Source organism: Aspergillus affinis (assembly GCF_023601865.1).
Source record: "Aspergillus affinis strain CMG 70 chromosome Unknown NODE_2_length_704391_cov_89_054091, whole genome shotgun sequence".
Lineage (NCBI taxonomy): Eukaryota > Fungi > Ascomycota > Eurotiomycetes > Eurotiales > Aspergillaceae > Aspergillus > Aspergillus affinis.
The window spans coordinates 230466-255376 of record NW_026515783.1 but is presented as its reverse complement, the minus strand read 5'-3'; the positions used below and the strand labels follow the sequence as shown (position 1 = coordinate 255376).

Here is a 24911-nt window from a genome sequence, read left to right as displayed (position 1 = left end):
CTCTATTCAGAATGTAGCTAATAGCTCCCCGACCTAATCTTCCAAGTCTCACCCTCCACCAAGGATGGCTTGCGATAGCCACTCTGAACGATAGCATCAGTCTCAAGCGCTAACCCACATAACTTCAAGGGAGAGTCCTCCTGAGTCCACACAATAAGAGCCACGGTGTTAACTCCGTTATAATTCAAAATTCCCTCGGGAACAGGAAACCTTGTCTGCGGTCCAATATTGTTGACTACCGACACCAAAATCAGCTTCGATCATAGAGCAAAGGGGTGTAACATACCATATTTCCCAAACTGCCATCCATTGACATACAGCACGACACGGAACTTAGCAAGGCCTCCATCGAGCATACACTTTTTGAAGATAAAACTAAGCGGGATGTCATAACCAGCTGGAATGTTGAGGTCAAATCGCGTAGCGTAATATCCAACCCCATTCGCGGGGAGTTCTTGGAAGGGAGATTTCTTCGGGAACCGTGTCAGCAGTGCCCCGGGGAGATGGTAGCCCTTTCGTTCGGCAAAGGTTGCTCCTTCGTTCAGCGGGCCTCGAGTATGATCGAAGTAATGTTCGCCGCCGAAATTGCCGGTGAGTTTCCAGATAATCGCGGATTGGTTGCGACCGGCTAGGTTGTAGTCAAGGATTCCTCGGGGGTCTTTCATCTGCTGGGTAGCCACGAGGAAGTTTTGCTCCATTCCCATATGATCAATCAATATGGTCAGTGTGTGCGATGAATCGGCGTCCAGCTTAGCCGGGAACTTGAAGGTTTGCTTGTGGAAGCTTTGTGTCGGGGATCCAGGCCACGATCCCAGATAGGTGGAATTCAACCATACAGAGTAGGCGAATGCATACCCACCTTGGATCAAGAGGTCTATCGCCGACTCCACCCCCATAGCTACAAATTTGCCACGGTACAGCAAGGAGCCGGCATGGTAGCCATAGTCTGAGGCATATAGGGAGGTGGGTGTAGAGAGTTTTCTCGGGTTGTTTGTTCCCGTGAGGTTGCACCTCGTCCAAAGATCATCGTCGTATGGGTTCTCGTCGCTGATCTCTGGCAGTGAGTCGATGTAGCTCCAGGACGGGCTGTCTTGCAGGTTTGGGAGCGTGATGGCAGGCGCCTTGAAATCCACTGTCCCCGTCAATCGTCCGTTGGTAGGTTTGGTGTTAACTTTCTGCTCGTTGAAATAAAGCGAAGAAATCTTCTTTGGTGCGGATATCAATTCGATCTCAGTTGTACTGTTGATGTCACCTGTCAGACGGAGGTTTTCCCCATCAATAATTGCAGTCCGAACCAGGTATCCCGCTTTCACAATGACCGCGTCGTTTGCTCGAGAAGGCGATGCATACAGACCTTTAGGCTGTGGAGCAGGGAGCAGGATGACCCAGTAATTGTAGGCCTGGTTTCGAGACAACAAATGAACCTCAAGAGAGCCGAACTTGACAACCCGGCGGCGATTGTCCACCTTCCACTGGACCACAGATAGTGAGCCAAGCTTCTTGTGTGTGGCATCGCGGCCTTCAACTTGCGTGAAGGCCCCAAGGCTCGCTTTGACCGCGAACTCATGGGTCTCGCCTGGGCCACCGTAAAGCACAAGAACAGTTTTAGAGCTGGCCCGTTTCCATGTTAGCATTTCAAAGCTCGAATAGACCAATTTGATTCCTCCGATGTCGTAGTCCACCAAATGAACCTTGGAATCTCGACCGCTGAGCATGAGTGAACCTCCTAGTTGTGGAATAACGAAGTTACCAAGCGTCGATTTCACTTTAAGTTTGTAAGAAACGGAATTCTGTGACTCAAGGTCTCGGTGGTGAACGATATAGAAAGAGGTAGAAGATCCTGATAACGGCGTAACAAGGAGGTCATTGCTATCCGTGTAAACCCCAGAAGTGCTGGGCTTTGGCTTCATGGTCAGATATTCAGGGGATGCCGATAGAAGATTGGCTTGTAGTTTCAGCTCGCTGTATTTCTCACGACTGATCCCGCGATTTTCGTCGATGGCTGCTCCAACGTCGTAGGACGTATAGCCGCCTGGATGGCCAAGATTTCCCCAATTGGTTCCGCCAAAGACCTTTATGAATAGTCAGTAAACTCTCTATGAAGGTCAGGCGTGGGAGGGAGGGTAGAGGGGTTCAAACCATGTAAAGATTCTGAATAGCGATTCGTAGCCCATAATTCAGTTTGTAGAAAACCCGGGCAAACTCGTGATTGATAAGCGCCGCCTGTGTCTGAACGCCAACTCCACCCCTACAATTAGGTATCATTAGCATAGATAGAGCATCAATAGACACCAGCGGCCATACCATGCATCGGGAACACCTCCCTGAAATTCTAAAATTGCCAATAGCCCACCCGGGTTGATCTTATCTCGGGCAGCAGCATCGTAGGATTGAAGTGGGTTTCGAAGTGACGACCAATTAGACGGATCAGAACCTGGATAATAATTAACATAGTAGACCATAGACACAAAGGGGTATACCTACGACCAGCCTCCCAGCCTAGCGGGTAAAAATCGAAGCCGTAGATATCCGCAGCGCCCAGTCCGGTCCCCGGCGCAAAGTTGCCTAAAGGAACGGCATCGTTCACGATAAAAGGGACCTCAATCCCTGCATTTCGATATTCTTTCTCGATGTAGGCCATATACGCCTTGTCAAGGCAGGATGTGTCCAACGATTCCTCACACAGGGTATATTCATTCTCAGGCTGCAGGAGAATGACCGGTCCACCGTTTGTGACTTGCGCTTTAGCAATCACGCTTCCAATGGTCGAAATATAGGGTGTAATAGCATCAAAATATTCTTTGTCTGATGATCTCACTCGCCCTTTGAGTCGTGATAGCCACCCGGGAAATCCACCCCCGGATACCTCGGCGTTAATGTAGGGCCCTGGCCGGGCGATCAGGTAGATACCCGCTTCGCTGGCGGTCGCGAAGAACTTCTCCAGGGCAAATACCCCATCCACTCTGACCTCGCCAGGTTCACCCTCAAGGAGTGCCCAGTCAACGTAGAATGAAACACACGAGTACCCCAAGGCACGGACCTTTTGAAACACATCGAGCCACAAGCCGGGCGAGGGAAGACGGAAGGGATGAAATTCACCAGAAAGAAGAAGAAGACGCTCTCCATGGACTGAAATCGAATACTTGTCCCACTTAACTATATCCGATGCGGGGGCCTGTCCCTGTGCCACCCCGGTAGAAGTGAGCAGGGATATGCACAGGGAGGCGAGTGTCCAGCAGTGTGACCATACTATACCCTTCATCGCAATGATTGGGTTACAAGAAGCGTACTTCTTGTCTTGAAAGGGAATGCTTCTTGATCGGGGAACATTGAATAGTGGGAGCGCAACGAATTTAAATGCCATCCATGGACAAGGGCAAGAACGGAACGTGCTATACTTGCAGATGGTCTAGCCGGGTCTGTCCCGTCAGCTTTGACGATGTCCAATCGCTTTTTTTACGGAAGCTCAATTTAGCCCTCGTGTTAGTTATGTCACGCGGTGCGGAAATAACCCTTCTCAAGACCCTGGCATTAGCATTCTCGTCAGCCATCCTGCATAGACGAATAAAGGTGCTAGAAGATCACTCAGTGCTATGTGACAATGCAAGCACCTGCAGGGTCTCATCCTTCTCGGTCTTGATCCCCTGCATGACTAAAGTGTAGCTGAGGAGTGAGCTAATAGGATGTCAGTTCTTGATTGCCTTCTACGATCGATGACCTCATTGCTATTCAGCCGTGAACTCTTCAATGGCCGATCTACCCGCATTCTGTACATTCTTCGTCGGTAACGATAGTGAAGGGCTTACCTGATGGAAATATAGCTCAGGTAGCAAACAAGAAATTCCGAAAGTGTCAGGTCAGACCATTGAATATTCCTGACAGTCAAGGACGAGTGACAGAACTGGGGAGTTTTACCTTCGGGCAGATGAGATTAGCGCTGGATATATTAGAGGTCATCAAGTAGGCCCCAATCATAGTCGGCATAGAGATAAAATTGAAACTTGTGCTCGTATCCGTACAATTCCCCTTTTTGAAGACAAACCTATGCGGGATTTAACCTTGTCATCTCGGGCAAAGTGATTGAACCGTGAAGAAGTTGCAGGACGTGAAGCCATCCCAAGGGAGGAAAACGATGGCTGTGCTGTGCTTGGCATCCACCTCAGGCAGGAAGCAAACATAAATGGAGCGCAGCGCTTGCCAACTTTCCCCCTGCATCATCCTTCCTCCCTCATATGGGGTTCACCGACAGAACTTCAGCATCATAGAATCCAAAAATCTACCCTCCTTATGGATAGAGACTTTATCCGCTCAACAGTCTACTAAAAGTCGCCATGCGCCCAGCAACGCGCGAGGAGTTCGAAGTTGCGATTATCTGCGCTCTGCCGCATGAGGCCGACGCCGTGGAAGCCTCATTCGATGAAACTTATGACAGCCAAAGTCGCTACTACGGCAAGCGCTCTGGTGATACCAATGTCTATGTGAATGGTTGATTAGAATAGCACAATGCGGTTCTTTGCTACCTGCCTAGTATGGGCAAAGGAAGCGTCGCAGCTGTCGCGTCGAATCCCCGGATGGGTTACCCCGGCCCTTGTGGCCGGGATCTGTGGCGCTGTGCCAGTTTCTAGAGAACGCATCAAAATTTCTCTTGGGGATATCATCATCAGTGATAGCCTCATCGAATATGATTTCGGGCGGCAGTACCCCGATGGGTTCCAGAGAAAGAGCGATGCCAAGTCCACGTTGGGGAGGCCTTCGCGTGAAATACGAACTATCCTCTCCAGTCTCCAAACAGCTGAAATAGGCGACCAGTTTCGAGAGCGGATTCATTACCATTTGAAGGCTCTCCAGGCACAAAAGCCTGTTTGGCGGGATCCTAGTACCTCTTCTCATGAACACACGGACGAGCCTCTAAGGGTGGGTTTTAATTTGACACCGCGACACGGTGATACCCGATGAGAGACGACTAACCAAAACAATCTAGGGAACGGATAGCAGCACTTTGCAAGGCGGGGTCGATGAGGACACTACCCGGCCTCTTGTTCACATTGGAACCATGGCATCTGGGGATACCGTAATGAAGTCCGATAGACACCGTAATAGACTTGCACATGTGGAGGGTATCATAGGCTTTGAAATGGAGGGGGCTGGTGTTTGGGATAGTTTCCCTTGTCTAATTATCAAGGGCGTGTGCGACTATGCCGACAGCTAGAAGAACAAGGCGTTTCAAAACTACGCTGCCGCGATAGGGGCGGCGGGCGCGAAAACATTCTTGCTACATTGGAGATCGAATATCCGGAAAGGTATGGTTAATGGCCCAAGAAACGAATGATGGTCTAATCTAAATTTTGATGAAACTGTCATCCCAGACATCGACAAACGCTGTCTTGGCGACATCGTTTTAACTGATCCTCGTGACGATAAAATTCGCATTGAGCAGAGCAAAGGTGGTCTGCTTCGACAGGCATTTTCTTGGTTTCTAACACACAAAAAGTTTCGACAATGGCATGAGAGTGAAGAAAGTACATTTCTTTGGATAAGGGGCGATGCGGGCAAAGGGAAAACTATGCTCATGGTCGGCATAATCGATGGATTAACCAAGACCATGTCCATTTCGCAAAAGTTAGAGGGTTTGCCCCTACTCTCCTACTTTCTCTGTCAAGGAAGCGACTCAAGGCTAAATAATGCTACTGCGGTTCTACGTGGGTTGCTTTATCTGTTAGCTATTCAACAACCATCTTTGTTACGCCACCTGCGATCGAAATATGAATCCTTTTCGAGGGCCGCGATGCCATTTACAGCCTGATGGAAGTAATTTTTACCATCAATCGCGAGTCTGATCTACTAGATATGTACCTGATCATCGATGCCGTTGACGAGTGTGACAACAACCTGTCTCAATTGCTCGATTTGATAACCCAGTCATTGCATCTCGGTCGCAAAATCAAGTGGATAATCTCCAGTCGCAATCAAGATGACATTGAGCGTCATTTGGGGTCTTTGGAGATGCTGAGGACCCTGCAGCTCGAGCGCAATTCCGATAAAATTGCGAACGCCATCGATACGTTCATAGACACCAGGGTCTCAGAGCTAGCTCCTCTGCGGAATCAGGCGGAGATAGAAGACAAATTGAAAAAGGAGATGCGACTGAAATCGGATGGCGCATTTCTATGGGCTGCTTTGGTGATAGCTGAACTCCGAAAGAACGCCTTCGCAACGGATATGCTTGAATCCCTCGAAGAAGCACCGATAGGTCTCATTGCATTGTTTGATCAGATGATGGACAAAATCCATGGACTTCATCTTCAGAATGCTCGTCGGTGTGTCCAGGTCTTGTTAATGGCTATTTCCGTCTACCGGCCCGTCCATCTGTTTGAAATGCGAATCATATCAGGGCTACCGCAGGAGATCGTGGACCCCTCGGAGCTTTACAGGATGATTAGTATGTGTGGTTCCTTCTTGACTGTTCGAGAGAGCTACGTATACTTCATCCATCAGTCGGCTAAGGATTATCTCACAAGGAATTTATCAAAAGTTCCCCTTGACATAGCGAACGAGCAAATCCATTACCTGACATATTCCCGCTCATTGCAAGCTATGTCAGACACTCTACAACAGGATATCTGCAAGCTTAGCAACCCTGGGCCAATCGCAACCGAGAGTCGATCCAAAACATTAGCATTGCTATCCATCGAATATGCGTGTGTCTATTCTTTTGACCATTTGAGTCAACACACCACAAACGGAGATAATCGCTTGCTTGATGATGGCGGAGAGCTGCACACTTACTTATGGATACCACCAGTGATCAAGATGTCATCCGCCGTATGGTACGCACTTGCATCCGACAAAAGATACACAATCTGCACCTTGAGGTCCGTTCGGTCACCCATACGGCGCATGGGAGGCTCGTTGTTCCACCACAGCGCCCTTGCTAGAGCAGTAGTCGCCGGTCGCTTGGCCCATGCTAGCCACGTATGCTGCAATGGAGGCGATGAACATAATCGAACCCTTGCATCCGGTGTGTGGCGAAGGGTCTTGTTCTTCCATTTGAGCTACGGCGAGCTGCGCAGCGTAATATGTGCCGAGGATATTCACGTTGAACGAACGGGCGACAGACTCTGGAGATCGCTCGAGGAAAGACTGATCTACGCATATTCCAGCCGCAGTGACCCTGCAAAGAGTTAGATTTCGCGTTCATTTTGAGGAGCTCTGGTAACCTACAAGCCGTGAATGGCACCGGAATAGGTCAAGCATGGAATAAAGACACTCGTGACACTCTCGGCGACTGGCACAGAAGGAGCAGAGGCAAGACCTACGATGCTCTCTCTGGGTCGAGACCCGATCGGCCCCGTTCCAGCAACTGATCGCTTCGAGGTGGCAAAGGGCGCATATGTCATCGTGGACGCGGAGAATGCCCAGCTTACTACACAGTTGCAGCTGCCGAGTCACTCACTCGCTCGGGGATTAGCACCCGGGAGGTGAGCGCGCCCAGCTTTGAACACTTTGATCAGCAGGGAAGGGATTATCAGGCGAGTGTTTTTCCTCTGGATGGAACGCCCGTCGTTAGTGTTGAGGAGTACATCGCTACAACTTGGGCACGGTATACAACTGCCAGTATTGGAATGACGGGATACGGTTATTCAGCTTCTAACCCGAGCAGCTACGATCGGTTCCAGCTTGACGCAAAGGGGATTGAAAAGAGGGTGCGGAAGTACTTGGAGGACCTGAACGGTGGCAATGCGAGAATGGCTGGATGGAGGCAGCTTTGAAATAGGCTGTTGATTGCCAATTTTTCAAGTATTGTTATCGGAATATGGTGATATGACTTAAGATTCTTTTCGGCTAACTATATGAGTAGAAGATTTTTCATCAATAAGGACTGGCCTCATTTCTTTGTTCAATATTTGCTCTTTTGCTCGTCACTCCTGGCATCAAGTTCAGTTACTGTCACAACTACATTTTACTATGATTTCAAGAAGAGAATTCTGTACGAAATAGAAGCAATAAAGCTTGACGCGATCGAAATATCTGTAGTATACTGTATTTCAGCGGTGTTTTCGCATGATGAATTTGCTTGCTTTCCATGGTACAACCTAAGCACTTCGAGGGAGGTTTACGGCTATTTTACCAGCACGGTTAATCCCATTTGCCCTTCATAGCCATATAAAAAGCAGTGGAGACAGCTTCAACCCCCAAATGTCCGTGAAAATCAGCTCCCCAGTATCAGGTGGCGTGATCCCAATCCTAATGACCTGTCGGAAAGTGTTTTCATAGTTAACGCTAAACAGGAATCAGGTTCAACTCCCTCGAAAAGGCTTCCGATATTGACAAGCTAAAGTATAGTTCGGACGCATGATAACTACCAACTATCAGGACCCGATGATTAAATCCCGTAGCCTGTCTAATTTGTTTGTTCAGCTGACCAAAAGGCCATGGTAAAAGGCACCCCAGAGGATCTAGAGCTGGAAATTCGACTTCCGCCTCATTGAGGGGGCTAGTCGCCCGCTGAAGTGGACGATCTTTCCTCTGAAACCCATTCCGAGTATCTTATTCATATTATGGATCATGCACGTCCCTCCCGGAATACGGATTCAGCATAAATAACGTGGAGCCATCAGCGCGGGGTCGTCTCAGGGAGAGGGGTATAACTGATAGAATCACTTAGCAGAAAGAAGTTGAAGAAGATTTTTATGTGTCGATACCTTTTTTCAGACTTTATCTTTTTGCGACGCTCAACTGCGGAAGTTGAGAGCCGCTCTCTGTCTTCGAAGGTACCCTTCTTCACTACCTCAGCTCGCCTTCTCAGTTGATTTTATCTCGCGAGCATTACTGTACCTTCAACGTTGGAAATTCTCTCACGATGTCTGCATACGCTAAAGAGCTCAATGCCATCATCATTGGCGCTGATCCGGCCGGAATTGCTATGGCGTATCGGCTGAAGCACGACTTGAAGTTCGAGGACTTCAGCATCCGCGAAAAGCTGGATGGAGTTGGCGGTACCTGGAGGAGACCTGCGACGGCACATTCACACCTTTATTGAATGCCTTGGCGCCAAATGGGACACCGCCAAACTCAAATGGGAGGTGCGATTGAGAGATACCCAAACCGGCATGGAATACGTGCGTTTTGCTTCCGTCTTCGTCTCTGCTGTAGGGGCCATTTCTTTTCCCCGGGATATTCGGTTCCCTGGCATGGAGAAGTTCCACGAACCGATGTTCCACACTGCCCGTTGGGACCACTCAGTGTCCTACAAAGGAAAGCGAGTTGCAGTCATTGGCAACGGATGCAGCGCTGCACAAGTTGTGTCTGCCATTGCAAAGAATGCGGGCTTCGTCAAGCAATATGTACGCAGTGATGAGTGGTTCCGCGCCCGACCCAATCACGTCTACACTGAATTCGAGAAATTCCTCTTTCGCTGGATGCCGCTCCGACAGCGTTTGCTCCGTCTTCGAATTTTCCTTGCCGCCGATGAATAAACGACCACCTATTTCCCCACACCCAAAGGACAGAAAGCCCGACTCGCCGTGAAAGAAGAATCCAAAAACTACATACAGTCTGTAGCACCGAAGAAATACTGGAAGCACATCATTCCAACCTTCCCGCTCGGATGCAAGCGCAGGATCTTTGACCTGGACTACCTCGCGTCTTTGAACCGGTTCAACGTGGAACTAAAAATACCAGAAGGCATCCATGAGATGACCGAGACGGGGATCACCAGCAGCTCTGATATCAGCGATAACTTTGACATAATAGTCTTGGCTACTGGATTCCAGGTCTCCCAATTTCTCACCCCATGCAGATCATCGGCGCGAACGGAGAATATCTTGAAAAGCAGTGGAATGAGTGCCGGGGTGCACAGGCTTATTTGGGCACCTACGTTCATAACTTTCCCAACCTCGCCATCATCTTCGGTCCGAATACCTTTCCCGCAAACAACTTGGCTCTCTTTGTTTGCGAGACCCAGGTGGCTTAAGCGGTGGAGTCCCTTTTCAAGCCCCTGATTGACCGTCGCGCTACGGCGATAGAAGTGAAGCAGGCGGTAGAGGACCGGGAAACGAACGCAATCCACGTCCAGCTAACAAGTACCATCTTTGCCGGGAATTGCTCGAACTGGTATGTTGGCAAGTACGGCCGCAACGCTGCGTCGTGGTCAGGCTTTGCGCGCTCGTACTATTTCCGTACCCTTTCCCCGGAATGGTCTGCTTTCAACATGATAGATGGGAGCACGCTGTGGCCCTTCTATCCTCTCCACCGGTTGAGTACGCGCAAAGTCGGCCCCGCACTCGCAGAAGGATGCTCAGTCGTCATCAATCCCCCCAGTGAAACGCCATACACCTGTTTGGCCTTGACCAAACTGGCGGTTCAAGCTGGTATCACCCCAACAGTAATACAAATGTGTCCGACCAAGAATCGGCAAGCCGCGACAGAGCTTGCTACGAATCCCCTCGTTCGCAAAATCAGCTTCACGGGATCGACGAACGTGGGGAAGATGTTGGCGAAGCTCGCTTTGGGCACGCTGAAACGTGCCAGTATGGAGCTCGGCGGAAATGCACCATTTATTGTTTTCGACGATGCAGACGTAGACCTTGCGGTTGAAGGAGCGATGTTCTGCAAATTCCATTGCTCGGGACAGACCTGCGTTTGGTGAGTATTTCACCCTGCCAACGAGATCATGAAAGGCGTTTGGATTCTGATTTCTCCTACAGTGCCAACAGGTTATATGTCCAGAAGGGCATAGTAAAGGAATTCACGGCCAAGCTCATCGAAAGAGTTGCAACTCTCAAACCCGGTCCTAGGCTCGACCAATCTACTACCCAAAGACCCCTAGTCAACAAAACTGCAGTGAAGGAAGTGGAAGAGCATATATCAGATGCGATCTCCAAGGGTGCAAAGGTAGAAGTAGGCGGCCACGCCGTTTCATCTGCCGGATTTTTATTTGAGCCCACAATTGTTTCCGGTGTCCGACCGGAGATGATTGTGAGTAAAGAGGAGACCTTCGGACCACTTGCACCGATAATCGAGTTTGATAGCGAAGAAGATGTCGTTGGTCTGGCTAACGATACCGAGTTTGGTCTTGCGGGCTATTTCTTCTCGAGAGATGTGAGCAGGGTTTTGCGCGTGAGTCAGAAGCTGCAGGTTGGTATGGTCGGAGTGAACACTGGGAAGATTAGCGTCTCTGAGGCGCCGTTCGGAGGAGTCAAAAAAAGTGGATATGGTTTGGAAGGTAGCGCTTTGGGGCTGGCGGAGTATCAGAATGTCAAGAGCATCACTCTTGGCAATTGGTGATTTGCTTTTCTACATACTAGACTCTTGGGGGCCCAAGATCAATTTCACCATTGTACATCGGCCTTTTCGCTCACGATTGGTTTTACACATAGTTACAACATATTATTTACTCAGATCTATTGCATATTGACACTCCCGCCGAGATGCACCCATACATGTTTTAGTTAAATATAAGGTGAAACATGTTATAACAAAAGATCGCCTAGAGAATGATATATATACTGGATTTTCGGCCATCTCTAAGGTACTCAGGTATAGTGTAAGCTGAATATACTAATCACATCGATAGGGGTGGTAGTTTCCCTCATACTGGGTATACAGGCAGACTTCGGAATATTGAAGTTCCGATCCCTGTGATCGGCTGAGCTCCCTTTTGAGCAACTCTATCCGGTGGAGCAACTCCTCTCCGCACATCACTTGCTGTCTTGCATTTCTCCTCGATACCACGCCTATTCCGTATGACAGATTTGGCCCCCCTTGGCATGTATGGTTCCTTTCTGCAAAGTAAGGTAACTGCAGGCTCAACATCATGGGGGATCGGGCTCGAACAGCGAAAAGAGCAAGCACCAAGGTGGCAAACGCGTGCCAGCGCTGTAAGCGCCAGAAACTGAAAGTAAGCACAAGTCGCATTCCATTTAACCATTGAATGGACGTTAATATACCTCTAGTGTGATGTCCAGCGCCCGTGCACGCTTTGCATCCGAGCTGGCTTGGAATGCCAATCATGTCCAAAGACCCGGTGGAAGCCATACCAGCCCTCGGAATCCACCCCTAGCCGGACTCCCACGGCGTCCCACACAGTCTCCGATGCAGCCAATTCTGAGCAGGCTCAGACGTGTGCCGTATCCGGGGCCAGTCCCAGTCTGCTCGGCTCAGCGGACATCGAGATACCAACGCATGGCAACGGTAGATCTTGGAATTCGAGTTCTACTATGTCCCTCGTAAACGGGGTAAGTCTTACCCAACCCAGAGTCAGACCCACAGCTTACTTTTTCCAGGCTTTCCAGCTGCATAATGTATCCACTCCTGGAAACCCAGACACAAATGCTCTTCCTGGTGGCCAACCCCAGGAAGTCGGGTTGGAAAGCTCAAGCGACGAGGACGGGATGAGAGCTGCCTCACCAAACGCAAATGCCGATGAGATAGAAGATCATACCCAAATAGTACGACCGATGTCTCTCTTTTCAAATCCGGCCTTGACAGACATGATACGCTTGTTTCCGAGCGTCGAGGCAGCATCTCTGCTAGTGGACACCTATTTCGATCGCGTCCACTGGTTCATGCTTATCTTCCACCAGGATGAGTTTCGTCAGCGATGGCCCAAGCTATATCAATTGTCTCGGAGACAACCCCGCCAGAGATCCCACTGGACTGGGCTCGTAAGCACGTTTCTTATGGTCATCGCTATCGGGCTTCAGTATGCCGGGCCGCATCGACAGCGACTCCTGGCCCGTCATTGCGTTGGTCAAGATCTGAAAGAGCGAATCCTTTCCACAATTAGAGCCAGGCTTCTTGATATAGTATCGCTAGGATCACTCGAGGCAGTCCAAACGTGCATTCTCCTAGGAACCTATTACCTATACCACGGTGCCCCTCGTTTGGCGTGGCCTGTATGCGGATGTGGACTCCGTGTTGCACAGTCTCTTCAACTGCATCGAAAGCTGCGGCCATCAGGGACACACAACTTGCATATGCAGAACGAGACTCGGAAACGGTGCTGGTGGGCTATCTACGAGATAGAAACATTCTGTGCCGTCTCCTATGGCTACCCCCACAGCATCAGAGACGCCGATTGTGATGTCGAGCCGCTTGATCCGTTGGCAAAACAGCCAGCATCTCAATCACCTAGCTCCTTTGACGAGCCTCTTACAGGTGAACCGACCTTACTCTCATACAAATACTTCATGTCGAAACTATCGGTCATAAAAAAACAAGCGTTGGCGGAGCTATATCGAATTGGTCCCGATTCTGCAGAGAACGCAGCACGGGCGCCGCCATCCTCGGACTTGCGAGGAATGATCCAGAAAGTGGCTGATTTCGATTCCCGCCTTCGCCAATGGGATGGAGAGATACCAGCGAAGCTTCGATGGCAGACTGTAGCCCATAATACTAACTACACATCACTGGAAGAAGTTGAGAAGGATATTGGAGCCGCTGGGCCACGATTCGAGAACCATATCTACCAGCTTCAAGCTTTAGCTCTAAGTCTTGCCTATGAGAACTCTCGAATCTTGGTATACCGGCCGCTTCTTTCATATAAGCTCATCAACAGACATGAATCTGGAAATATCTCGAATGCGTCAGAATCTTCTAGCCCAAATCCACTAGACGCATCGCTGAGGAGCTGTCGCGAGGCAGCCATCAAAATATCCGAGATATCCTCTAGTACTATTGTCGACCTCGTGTCAGAAACCTACGCTGCAGGTTTTGTCAGTATCCACACATTCACAGCGGGGGTAACGCTAGGAATCATCACGAGTATGGATCCCTTTAATTCACACTCTGGGGATACAAAACGTGGCCTACGACAACTCATGGGGATTCAGGAGAAGCTGAAGTCGCGATCTATTATGGCAGAGCAAGGACTAGAGATTCTGCAACGCCTGACAAAGTTGGTTATGGAGAAGGAACTCAGTGTAATGCTGGATTTATCAAATCCAGGAAAGGCGAGTTCAAAAACCCCGAGAGCAGATACCCCTAATCAAAATGTGACTATGAATGATGACTCCGCCGTTGCGAATCCCACCATGGCACCGAATTACCCAGACACTGCACCCAGGTCTAGTGGTAGTCCAACAATGCCACCGGTAGAGACTGATCTAGTTGACACAAGTCCCATGCTCAACGATTTACCCTTTCAATATATGGAAAACTCTGCTTTCTCCGGTGCTCTTGATGATTTTGATCAAGGTCTGACTCTCTTGTGACTCGCTTGTGACTATCGCTGTATCAAACTAACGAGAAATGCAGCTTTATCGACATACATGCCTCGACTACAGCCGGATGATGACGACAGCCTCGTCGATTCCTCTTTCGTACCGCAAGACCAGGGCTTTCCGATGCTAGAACAAACGTGGTTCTGGGGCCTGGATAACGTTCCTTCATATCTCGGCAGTGAAGACCAACAATGGTGAGAATTGGGAACGCTGGAAGCTTAGCTTTAATAATCAAGAAACCCAGTCTGCTGGATGCGTACTGCCAAAATAATCGTTAGATAGAAAGCTTTACTACGAGTGTCAATTGAGAAGCTAGGGCCTTAAGTTACAACTGTCTGCAGTAGATATTATGAACATGAAATTAATGTTTAGCTGAGGAGAGCATAGGGAAGCATGAAGAATCCCAACAATTCCACGTTCCTCACTTTCAGCCTAGATGAATAGCAAGGAACTAGATTGATTCCAGAGAGCCCGACGTGAGGGTTTATCGATCACCTGATCCGGCTTGCGGGGGGTGTGAGGGTCCGTGGGGGAGCAGCACGAGATCCACCGGCCTGGCCTTACTTCGCCCAACTTCTCTCCTGCCCCCCCTCCCTTTTCGACATCTTCTCCAAGATTTCTGCAGTCCCGACGAAAAAAATGTCACCACTGCTTACGATCCATGCCAAGACAGCAAGATTAGGTCAGTCAGCACGCATCATGATCATAACACCGTTCTGGTAGTTTAAAATGTGAGAGTTTCCAGTGTGACGCGAATCAACCTCAATGCGACAATTGCAGATCCAAGAGGAAATAATGCGTCTATCGGCATTCCAACGACAAGCGAAAACAGCTGTACGCATGGAGCACTGTAATTATTTTTCTGCGTGAAATGACTAACTGGGACTAGAACTTTGACTCGAAAAGCCGTTCAAGTCTTAGGTAGACAAATAAGACACTTAGAGCAATTCATCCGCAGCCAAAACTGCATTGTGCCTCGACCAGGCCCCGATGAAGAACGGGAAATCCAGGCGATGTTAGAGTCCGTTGAGATAAATGGTACAGAACCCTCAGATTTGGACCTCGCGGCGTCGCACGTATCACAACAAAACCCTGCAGTGTTCCCAATAGCAGATCAGCTGCCACCACAAGCTCATTCCGTCTCTCCGGATGGCATTAGCATGACAGACTGGTTGATTGACCTTTCCGGACAGCCTCACCTATACTTTGAATCGATACCAGGCATAGAAAGTACGTCAGAAATCGACCCATCTCTTCTCGCCGCTATCCCGCAGCTAGACGAAACAGGGGTTCAAAACCAGGAAATAAGATCCTGGGAGCCACCAGCATGTGACCACCTTGGCGAGGTCATTTCAAGCCGGAAAGGAACGCTCAAAAGTCTAGGGGGTAGCGAGTTTCGATATTTTGGAGCTACATCCAACCTCGCTCTTCTCGATGGATACTCTGGCCCAGAGGAACGCAGATCTATGAAAGATAGTCTGAATCATGGTCATGAAGCGATTCGGGCGGCGGGGCTTGACTTCGACCTCGATACGTCCTTAATGGACCATCTAACAACTCTATATTTTGCATGGCAAAATGCATCGTTTCACGCCGTGGATAAAAAAAGCTTCGATAGAGACGTTCGAGATACCACGCCGAGGAATGATGCAGTCAAATGCTCATCGGAGGCTCTTGTTAATATAATTTAAGTCTTTATGCTCTAACACAAAGGGTGAATAAGATAGTGACTCCAGTAGATGTGCTTTTGGGGCTCTGTATAGCAATCGGGGGCTACCTGATCTACCTTTGCCTCTTCCAGAGTTCTTCGCAAAGCGTGCTAAAATATGGCTCGATATTGAACTTGAACGACCTCGGTTCACAACAGTGCAAGCTCTGTCAATAGTTAGCTGCTATGAGGCAGCAAGAGGTCGGGATGGGAAGGGGTGGCTCTATAGTGGTTTGTTTCCCCAGTAGGAACTGGTTATGCAAACATTGTCTGATGAATGTAGGGATGGCAATGTGCCTTTCCTTTGACCTAGGACTGCGCTTAGATATGTCAGAAAATGTTAAGGGTCTGATGACGTCTGATGAAGCGGAGGCCAGGAAAGTTGCGTTCTGGGGCAGTTTCATCATAGATCAGTAAGTAATAAGATCTATGCGCGAAATTGAATCTATGGAGAACTGAAAATTCCAGCCATTGGGCCCTCTACCTAGGAAGGCCACCCTTTCGACTCAATTTCGACGACGACGTTTAGGTCCTGAAGCCCTACTGGACTTTATAGCTAATACAGGCGTGGCTCTTTCTGGAGAATAATACCAGAAGGACCAACACAGAGCAGAGAGAGATGATGAAAGGGGCCTAGAAACTCTAGAGGAGGCTGAACGGACCGGAGAAGGCTAGCAGGAAGGGTAGCCTGGTCACACCTAGGTGTCACCCACCCTGCTAGAATCCTAAGGAGAGCAAACATGCTCAAAGTCCCTGCGCAAGAAGGCGGTATGGGACGAGGAAAAGGAACAGAATGTATACAAACGAGGGAATAGCCCTAGGAACTGATAGGGGCCTGAGGCCTAGCCTCAGGCCGACGACACACCGTCTGTCATAGCCCTAGGGGCTCGGTATGGACAATAAACTTGATGTGGTGCCAGGTTGGATCAAGACACCCCTGACCGATGCCCCTGGCGAGATGTGCGAGAATGCACTGAACAAGGCACATGACTGGACACCGATGAAACGATTCGGTTTGCCCGAGGAGGTTGCGGAAAGTATTGTTTGGCTTCTTGGCGATCGAAGTAACTTTGTACATGGCAATTTTGTGACCATTGATGGAGGGTATTTGACTCAGTGATTATTCTCGGTATCTGCTAGTTAGGGTTACGGTCGGAGAATTGATGCGCATATAATGTGGCGAATAAATAGTTACTTTGTGTCTCTTACTAATTGGAAGCCCTCCTTTTGAGTCAACCTCAGGACTTAAGGGGACATAGTCTTTCAGTAACACGTACAATTTCTTATTCATTATGGCAAGCAAGTTGCTGTTTCATATAGAACAAACCCAGCCGTAATCAGGTAAAAACTGATTTCTTAGAATTCGGAACAATCTGTATACTCAATATGCCAGAACAGACATGGTTTGGGAACTAGAACAAGGATTTTTTGTCTCGACAGTGAAAACTAACAATAGTAAGAACTGAAATCGGAATGTAACGAAATTTAAACTACCACAGTCTCTATCCAGAGACTGCAATCAATAAAGCAAAAGATTCTGAGCTATTGAAAATAGATACAAGACATGAAAAGTAATCCCCGAAACTAGAGTTATACAAGTCGCCACGTCGTGGTAGTTAGTCGATTTCAATTCCCAGTCTCGTCCGTCCGATCCTTGGAAGCCTTCAAAAGGTTCGCGGCAGCCATATGCCCGTTTTCTTCGGCCAGTGCCACGGCACGCCGAAACTGGCGCTCACCGTAGTCGCCCACCAGCAATGCTCCTTCGTTAAATAGAAGCCCAAGCATGTCAATTCGACCGTGTTCTGCAGCACCTTCCAAGGCTGTTCTGCCGTCGAATCTTGCAGGGGCGGCATTAACATCCGCGCCTAGGTCGATGAGCTTGCGAGCAATTCCCAGATAGCCGTGGATGGAAGCAATCTGCAATGCGGTTGCTCCACCATAAAATGATGGTGCACTATTGACATCGGCTCCATGGTCAAGAAGTAAGTTGATCAATTCCATGTTTCCGTTGCTCACTGCATGCTGTAAGGCCGTGCGTCGCCGCTTGCCTTTACCTAGGTAGTCAATATTTGTATGCGAGCTTTTGATCAACGATTGAACTATGGGCACAAGCTGGTTCTTAGCCGCAGCCTGTAGCGGGGTAAAACCCTCATCCCATCTTGATCTTCCCTCATACTCATCATCCTCATCATACCATTCATCGTCGTCATCGTCGTCATCCTCGTCATCCTCGTCATCGTCGTCATCGTCGTCATCGTCGTCATCGTCGTCATCCTCGTCATCGTCGTCATCGTCGTAATCCTCGTCATTGTAGCGGATCATAATCTCTTGATTCACATCCACCGCCAGTTCTAGGATATCATCTATCAGCCTAGTCTGTTGACAAATGATTGCGACTGTGAATGCACGACCGGTAAGCCGTTTGTCCCAGATGCACGATCGTAACAGAAGTCGAAGAAATGATATGTCGCCCACTTTTGCCGCTGGTTCAAGAACCGATTCCGGGGCTTCGAGGTCAAAGTCTAGGGCATAGTACAGATAAAAATAGCGGTCAAAGTCTGGTTTACCTGTTGGATTTGCACCTGCCTCGAGTATGAGTTGCATGGCTTCTTGTTTCTTCGACACGATCGCCAATGTAATCGCAGTGGGAGCAAATCCAAGGAAACCGGTTAAAAGGCGACGTAGCAAACAAATATCACCAAACTTCACTGCCGTAAAAAGATCACGGTCGGTCACCTTAGCACCGCGGGTCATCAAAATCTCCACAAAGGAGTTGGATTTTTTTCGAATTGCGGCTTCCAAAGGCGTTTCTGGAAAATTCTCGGTATTCCGAAAACGACCGTTAACATCAATATTATGAGCAAGCAGCCACTGCGCCAAATCAAACTTCTGAGAATAAATTGCACAAGTCAAAATCTTTCCTCCGCATTTTTTGAGGGTGATTTGCAGGATTCCCCTGGCTTGCAGATACATTGCAGTTTCTAGGTTTCCGATTTGTCGGAGCCGTGGCCCGATCAATGTAGCCCCGGCGGACTCCATCAAGTGAATAAGCATTAGATCTCCCTTTTCAATGGCTGCTGCAAGCACTGTTCCTGGGGCATTATTGTAGGCTTTGTTTATCGGTGCCCCTGCTTGGAGTAAAGCATTGATAATATCGTAATAACCATTCTGGACAGCAAGGAGGAGGGCTGAAGACTCCTCATATAGGTCAGACATGAGCGTCCTGGTACTATATTGTATCAGGAGCCTGCAAATTTCCTCGTTTTTTCTCTCGAGAGCGCATTCAAGAAGTGATGGTTTCCCCTCGTCTTCCCATTCGTCTTTCCACTCGTCGGCAATTTCGATATCAGCACCCGCCTCAAGTAAAAGTCGTGTTATTGTCGTATCATTGCCCTCAATAGCCAAGGCAAGAGGTGAAAGATAAAACGGCTCTTCTAGTCCGGGATTGACATTGGCACCATTTTGGAGCATTATCTGAATCATCTCCAGATGCGTAAAGTAGACTGCAAGCCCCAGGACTGTGGTCCTCCTATCGTCGCTAGACGAAATGGGACACGGTGTGTTTACATCTGCCCCTCTAGCAAGAAGAAGGTTGACAATCGAGACATTTTGACCCCGTACTGCCTGCTCCAAGACGCTGGTATCCTTCCATTGGATCGGTAGATTCACTTCGGTAACTCGATCAAGAATCTCCTTGAACAGGTCCACATTCCCTTTTCTTGCCGCAGTTGCGAAACAGGATGGCGTAATGGTTGCATTCCAAGCCAGCAATAACCGAGACGCCTTATAATTACCGCCTTTGATTGCATAATGAAGGGGGGGGGGTAGCCGTTGTATGATAAGTTTATATCGGCCCCGTGAAACAGAAAAAGTTCGATGATCTGAATGTCAATATCATCAGGGCTCATATCGGCAACAATTTGTAAACACGTAAGAGACCCATGTCGAACCGCATCGACTCGGCTATTCGGGTTCATTCCGGCCTCCAACATCATTTTCAAAGTGTCGAGATCCCGGAGCCGCAGCGCACTGGCAAACAATTTCTCTGATATGGCCTCTGCGGTTGGTTCTCGGGTTGATAGCAATATCTCAATATACTTCTTGCTCTTCCAGCCAGACAAGCGGAACAATTTCCTCACATTCCTGTCATGGACGCCCATACTTTTTTCGGATTTACCATTTGGACCATGGGAGATGATGTTATTGGACAACAAAAAGAGTTCCAGGTTAAGAGTCTCCGTCGTCGTGCGTGGAGTGCTGCATAACCTTGTGGCGAGGATAAAATGCTGGTCATTGAACTCCTCGGGCATCAGAATATTAAGTCCAGTCACTATACGGGAGGTGTTGGGGGGGCATGACAGCGTCTTCCAAGGAATAATCGAGCCCAGTCGTTGCATCAAATCTCGGTTTACGTTGTTTGTCAAAGAACCGGGCGACTGCGGCGACGCCATAGTCAGGGCGGACGGTAACGTTGGCAGACCTATAGAAGAGTTAAGGTAAATCCTGACACGGGTGAGCATAGCCAAAGGCCCTTACTGTTGTCTCGTCCAGGTTTGAGCAGCTTGGAGAATTGCAACCATGGCAGGGACGGGCTCCAGTTTAGCTGCATACCCGGTGATGCAGGAGTGCAAACAACGATCCCTTCTGGGGTTTTCGGGGAATCAACTAAGATCTCGTTAGCTGCCCGAGTCCATCGGAGGGGGTAGGATCAGTATAGCAACACGATAGACGCACCACCCGGGAGGCTCTCCACAGTGGAAACAAAGGTTTTGTTGTACCGTGACTTCTTCAGTTTGCTGGAAGTATATTGAACCCCGTTGATAAACACCTCACTCTCTTTCTGGTATTCCCTCTTTCTCTTTTCGATTCGCCGCCCGATGAACTTCCCCTCGGACGGTGTCAGGGCCTGGTTTTTGCGCAGTCCCCATCTTCGGAAGTACTTTTCGTACTGCGACTTTCTGTTCTGGTATGAGCTTTCTTGTACCGATAGCTCCGGTTCAGGGGGGGGGTTAATTTACCTTTCATCGAATCCATACTTGGATTCCATATATTCCATGACTTGAGTTAACGTCTGGCCTTCGTCGATATAGAGACGCACCAGCTCGGGCCGGTAGGATTCCCAGACGGCGTCCGCCATGCTTTAATGCAGGCGTCTTGTGTATCATGGCAAAGAAGAAAAAAGAAAACTTCTGATGGAAGTCAACCTGGTACTTATAAGTATATGGTCAAGCCAAGGTGAGGCTCACTGCAGCCGGAGGGACCAAAGTAGGAAAGCACGACGGGGCATCGGTCCGGAATTAAGGCGAGGGAGTGGTACAGATACGCGCCGGATAGCTTCGAATCTATTGGCGAGTTCTAAAATCCTGATCTCGCGTAAAATGACCTAGTACCAGTGAAGAATAGCCGCGACTGCGGCCCCCGGGCCCAAGCGTTTTTCCTTAATATCCTCGTTGAGCATTGGTCCATTCCATAATCTTGGGTCCACCTTTTCCTATAATCCTACGCCCAACGGAGGCATAATTAATCAATTATACCGGGGGCAGTCTATACAGAAACACACGCGCGCACACACCATGGCCCTCTTCATCAAGTACTGGACTTCTCTGGTATAAAAAGGCATATCTTCCAATGATTTCCGGACACATTCAGTTCTCAAAGCACTCAGTCTGATTCACTACTCTGCCTTGAGTCACCCAAGTTCAGCATGGAGTGGCCGACCAGCTCTTTCCAGCCGTCCAGAGAGGATACCCATCCAGACAGCCTTTCCGTCAATTCTTTCCTCTTTCCGTACTCTCCGGCGGTTCCTGGATCCTACCCGGTCTCCTCTATTCCTGCAACTTATCCAGACTGGCTCTCTACCTGCAATGCCGGATTTCCCCTTAGAATTGAGCCTCGTGGTTGGACAGTCAATCCGACGGATGTTTCTGGCGGCAGTGATATTTCACTGCAAGGGGATGTGGCGCAGGCCTATTCTGCCTGTGATGAAATCCCTGCCGGTACCTTTGCTGTGATGGACGCTTCTAGTGGTCAGCCCGAGACGCTTGCCAGCGCACAAGCAGACTCAGCCTTGGCTACGCCCAATAATGTCGCAAGCCACCAACGAGACAAGGCTCCGGAAAGGTACGTCTAGTCTTCTTAATCGCTGGCCCCTGAGCGATGGTATGAACATGGCACATTAACAGTAGAGTATTTCTTACCCCATATAGTGCCCGTAGCCCTCCAGTCTTTGAATGCAAATGGGAAGGCTGCCAGAGCTCCACCCGTTTCAGCAGCGAAGGGGACCTTGTCCGTCATCTTAAGTCGATCCACATTTCCCCTGATGCTTATTCCTGTCTACACTGTGGTAGGTCTTTTGGCAGGAAGGATCACCTACGTGATCATCAGAAACGCCGTCACCGTGACTTGGCCTGAGCCTCGCTTTGCTTTCCCTTTTCTTTTCTTTTTCCCCCCCTTTTTGCGTTCGGGGTCAATCCTTTTTTATGTTGAATCTCTCTGCTCTCTAAAAAGTTCTTCTTCGGCTTCTTGTATTTTTATTTTTATTTTTATCTTTTTTCGGTTGTTATGTTGGCTCCATCTGCTGCTTTCCTTGGTTTTTATTTCTCTTCTCTATGTACCCAGTTGGGAGAAAAGAAACACATAATTCTAATGCTCTGTATCTTCGGTGGTTTCGATAACGGTGCAAGTATAGAAAGGGCAAATTCGGCGTTATTATCCTTGTCAATCTAACCCACTACTCTTCCACTTTTGTTGAATTTGATTTGATTAAAATCCATTCCTAATTCCCATTCATACTGACTTATGCCACAGGCGAGTTGAACATGCAACCGGGCCGGACGCACGCTGCGTTGTGGCAGCGTCCAAAAAGCCTCACTCAATTCTGCAACTAACCATGCCTCCCAGGGCACATCAAGATTCAAGAGACGAACTGAGCCAGGGAAATATATTCTACTCGCGATATTTGTAATGAAAAATGAAAAATCTGCGGTAATCATAAGCGTAAATAAGTTTTCAATACACACACCGCGTTTGTTTCTTGTAGACGTTCGAGGGCTGGGTGCGCCGCTGTGGTCAGCAATACTGTAATAATTGAACAGAGACATGCCTCAAAAGATAATTATTGTGCAATTGATTTAATTGATTGATTGATGTAGGAGAAATCGAATTATTCCATGATGTTGTCTAGACAAAAGGGCCTGGGGAAAACGGCGAAAGGCTTGGCTTGGCAGCTTGCCTCAGGCATTTTAACGCTTTGGCTTGTTTATTTGGCAGCATCTCTTATAATAGTTAAAGCACGGACTCATGGTTATACGTTTAATTGGCTTTGGATGATATTTTGCAACCACAAACTTAGTGATTCTTGGATGATGAGATATAAGATAGTAACAAGATAAAACGCTGCTTCAAGATATAGCGAGAAAGGGGAAACAATAAATTGACAGAAGCAGCAGTTCTATAGCATTCTGCAAGCAAAACCCGTTCTTTCTCTCATGCCCATAACTTTAAATCCCCAGAGTCCTTAACATATCATCCTCCATGAACCGTTTTAGAGACCTTATTTAACAAATTACTTAGTAACCACCAGTCTCCCCCTCCTCCTTCATCGGCTTAAAAGAAACCTCGACCGGCTCCTTCCCAATCCCCCTTCTCTTCGCATCCTCCAAGATCGCAATGGTAGCGGTAGCCCCAATCCTCGTAACACCCAGACTCATAACATGCAACAAGTCATCCAGCGTCCTCACACCACCCGCCGCCTTAATCTGCACCTTCTCTCCCGACTTCGCGCGCATCAACTTCAAATCCTTCATCGTGGCACCCTTGTAATTATAAGATCCATCGGCCTGCTTCACAAACCCATACCCCGTCGAAGTCTTCACAAACGCGACACCAATCTCCGTACAGATCTCACACAACCGGGTAATATGTTCCGACTGCAAATAGTCATTCTCGAAAATGACCTTCAGAACCGCACCATTAGCCGTAACAACCTCATTGATCTGCCGGATCTCATCAGACACATAGGCCCAGTCCCCACCAAGGACCTTGCCCACGTTGACGACCATGTCGATTTCCTTGCCCCCGGCCTGCGCAGCGGCCGTGGCCTCGGCGACCTTGATGGCGGTGGTGCTGTTGCCGTGGGGGAAGCCGATGACTGGACAGACGAGGACATCGGAGCCTGCGAGCTCCTGCTTGGCAAGAGGGATGAGGTAGGGCTTGACGCAGGCTGTGGCGACATTGTTGTCTCGGGCAATTTTTAGACCGGCGAGGATTTCGGCGTCGGTCATGGTTGGGTGGAGGAGGGAGTGGTCGATCATTTTGGATAGTTGGGTCAGATTGACCGTGATGGTGTTTTGGGTGGACATATTGGTGTTGTTGGTTGGGGGGTTGATAATTTGGATGTGATAATTAATTTCGGAATGGGTTCGAAGGTAACTAGCTTCTGATAGTGAGTTTAGTTGAGCTTGAACAGATTTATGCAACAGGAGGGGTATCTGGCATGTTTAAATATCTAAGACGTCTCTCATTAATGTTGATAGTGGCAATAGCTTCAGCTCTAGTCCTCCGGTGGAGTGATCTCCATATGCGGTAGCCGCTTCCACCGGAGACCTCTACATCATCGGTCGCCCCATAAAGATGATGAGCGGGCAAAACCCGAGGACCGTCATAGCCGCCTTGTTCACTGCCTTCGGGATCCCGGTCTAATGTTCTTGCAAAGTACACGGAGTGCAGAGTAGATAAGTTCATCTTTGTAGTTCGAGATGATATTCTAGATAGCTGGTGGAAAGGGAGATATGTTGGATATTGGGTCTAAATATTATGTATCTGTCACCCTACGGCCTTGTTTTGCTCTGTTCTACTCTGCCAACTTTTTTCGGCTGTGCTTTTGTTGATGTGTTTCTACCCGTTCCCAGAGCAAAATATATAGCGAAGACCTGGATGTAATTACTGTGGTTGCCAGTACAGCAGTGGGAGAATCTCTTGGA

At 48.7% G+C, this 24911-nt stretch overlaps 8 protein-coding genes across 8 annotated transcripts; 5 read left to right on the top strand and 3 right to left on the bottom strand.

Moving 5' to 3' along the window:
* Positions 1 to 17: 17 nt before the first annotated feature.
* KD926_005884 (glycoside hydrolase family 35 protein) lies at positions 18 to 3262 on the bottom strand (the record flags this gene model as incomplete). The annotated part of the gene is made up of 5 exons (XM_053098445.1): positions 18 to 235; positions 287 to 2072; positions 2140 to 2248; positions 2305 to 2434; positions 2485 to 3262. The coding sequence occupies 5 exons, from the start codon at positions 3260 to 3262 to the stop codon at positions 18 to 20; spliced, it is 3021 nt and encodes a 1006-aa protein (XP_052960921.1).
* A 1069-nt stretch (positions 3263 to 4331) lies between these two features.
* On the top strand, positions 4332 to 5209 carry KD926_005883 (5'-methylthioadenosine/S-adenosylhomocysteine nucleosidase family protein; the record flags this gene model as incomplete). The annotated part of the gene is made up of 3 exons (XM_053098433.1): positions 4332 to 4485; positions 4529 to 4914; positions 4982 to 5209. 3 exons carry the CDS (start codon positions 4332 to 4334, stop codon positions 5207 to 5209), a joined length of 768 nt encoding a protein of 255 aa, XP_052960920.1.
* A 593-nt stretch (positions 5210 to 5802) lies between these two features.
* On the top strand, positions 5803 to 7185 carry KD926_005882 (WD40 repeat-like protein; the record flags this gene model as incomplete). Its single annotated transcript, XM_053098422.1, has 1 exon — positions 5803 to 7185. The coding sequence occupies one exon, from the start codon at positions 5803 to 5805 to the stop codon at positions 7183 to 7185; it is 1383 nt and encodes a 460-aa protein (XP_052960919.1).
* Positions 7186 to 7317: 132 nt separating this feature from the next.
* On the top strand, positions 7318 to 7769 carry KD926_005881 (uncharacterized protein; the record flags this gene model as incomplete). Its single annotated transcript, XM_053098411.1, has 2 exons — positions 7318 to 7478; positions 7535 to 7769. 2 exons carry the CDS (start codon positions 7318 to 7320, stop codon positions 7767 to 7769), a joined length of 396 nt encoding a protein of 131 aa, XP_052960918.1.
* A 1215-nt stretch (positions 7770 to 8984) lies between these two features.
* KD926_005880 (uncharacterized protein) lies at positions 8985 to 9476 on the top strand (the record flags this gene model as incomplete). Its single annotated transcript, XM_053098400.1, has 1 exon — positions 8985 to 9476. The coding sequence occupies one exon, from the start codon at positions 8985 to 8987 to the stop codon at positions 9474 to 9476; it is 492 nt and encodes a 163-aa protein (XP_052960917.1).
* An 8080-nt stretch (positions 9477 to 17556) lies between these two features.
* KD926_005878 (uncharacterized protein) lies at positions 17557 to 21067 on the bottom strand (the record flags this gene model as incomplete). Its single annotated transcript, XM_053098379.1, has 5 exons — positions 17557 to 19713; positions 19890 to 20410; positions 20467 to 20595; positions 20665 to 20888; positions 20949 to 21067. The coding sequence occupies 5 exons, from the start codon at positions 21065 to 21067 to the stop codon at positions 17557 to 17559; spliced, it is 3150 nt and encodes a 1049-aa protein (XP_052960916.1).
* Positions 21068 to 21503: 436 nt separating this feature from the next.
* On the top strand, positions 21504 to 22817 carry KD926_005877 (uncharacterized protein; the record flags this gene model as incomplete). Its single annotated transcript, XM_053098368.1, has 4 exons — positions 21504 to 21536; positions 21596 to 22050; positions 22137 to 22273; positions 22738 to 22817. 4 exons carry the CDS (start codon positions 21504 to 21506, stop codon positions 22815 to 22817), a joined length of 705 nt encoding a protein of 234 aa, XP_052960915.1.
* Positions 22818 to 23498: 681 nt separating this feature from the next.
* KD926_005876 (2-deoxyribose-5-phosphate aldolase) lies at positions 23499 to 24290 on the bottom strand (the record flags this gene model as incomplete). Its single annotated transcript, XM_053098357.1, has 1 exon — positions 23499 to 24290. The coding sequence occupies one exon, from the start codon at positions 24288 to 24290 to the stop codon at positions 23499 to 23501; it is 792 nt and encodes a 263-aa protein (XP_052960914.1).
* Between the last annotated feature and the right edge of the window lie 621 nt (positions 24291 to 24911).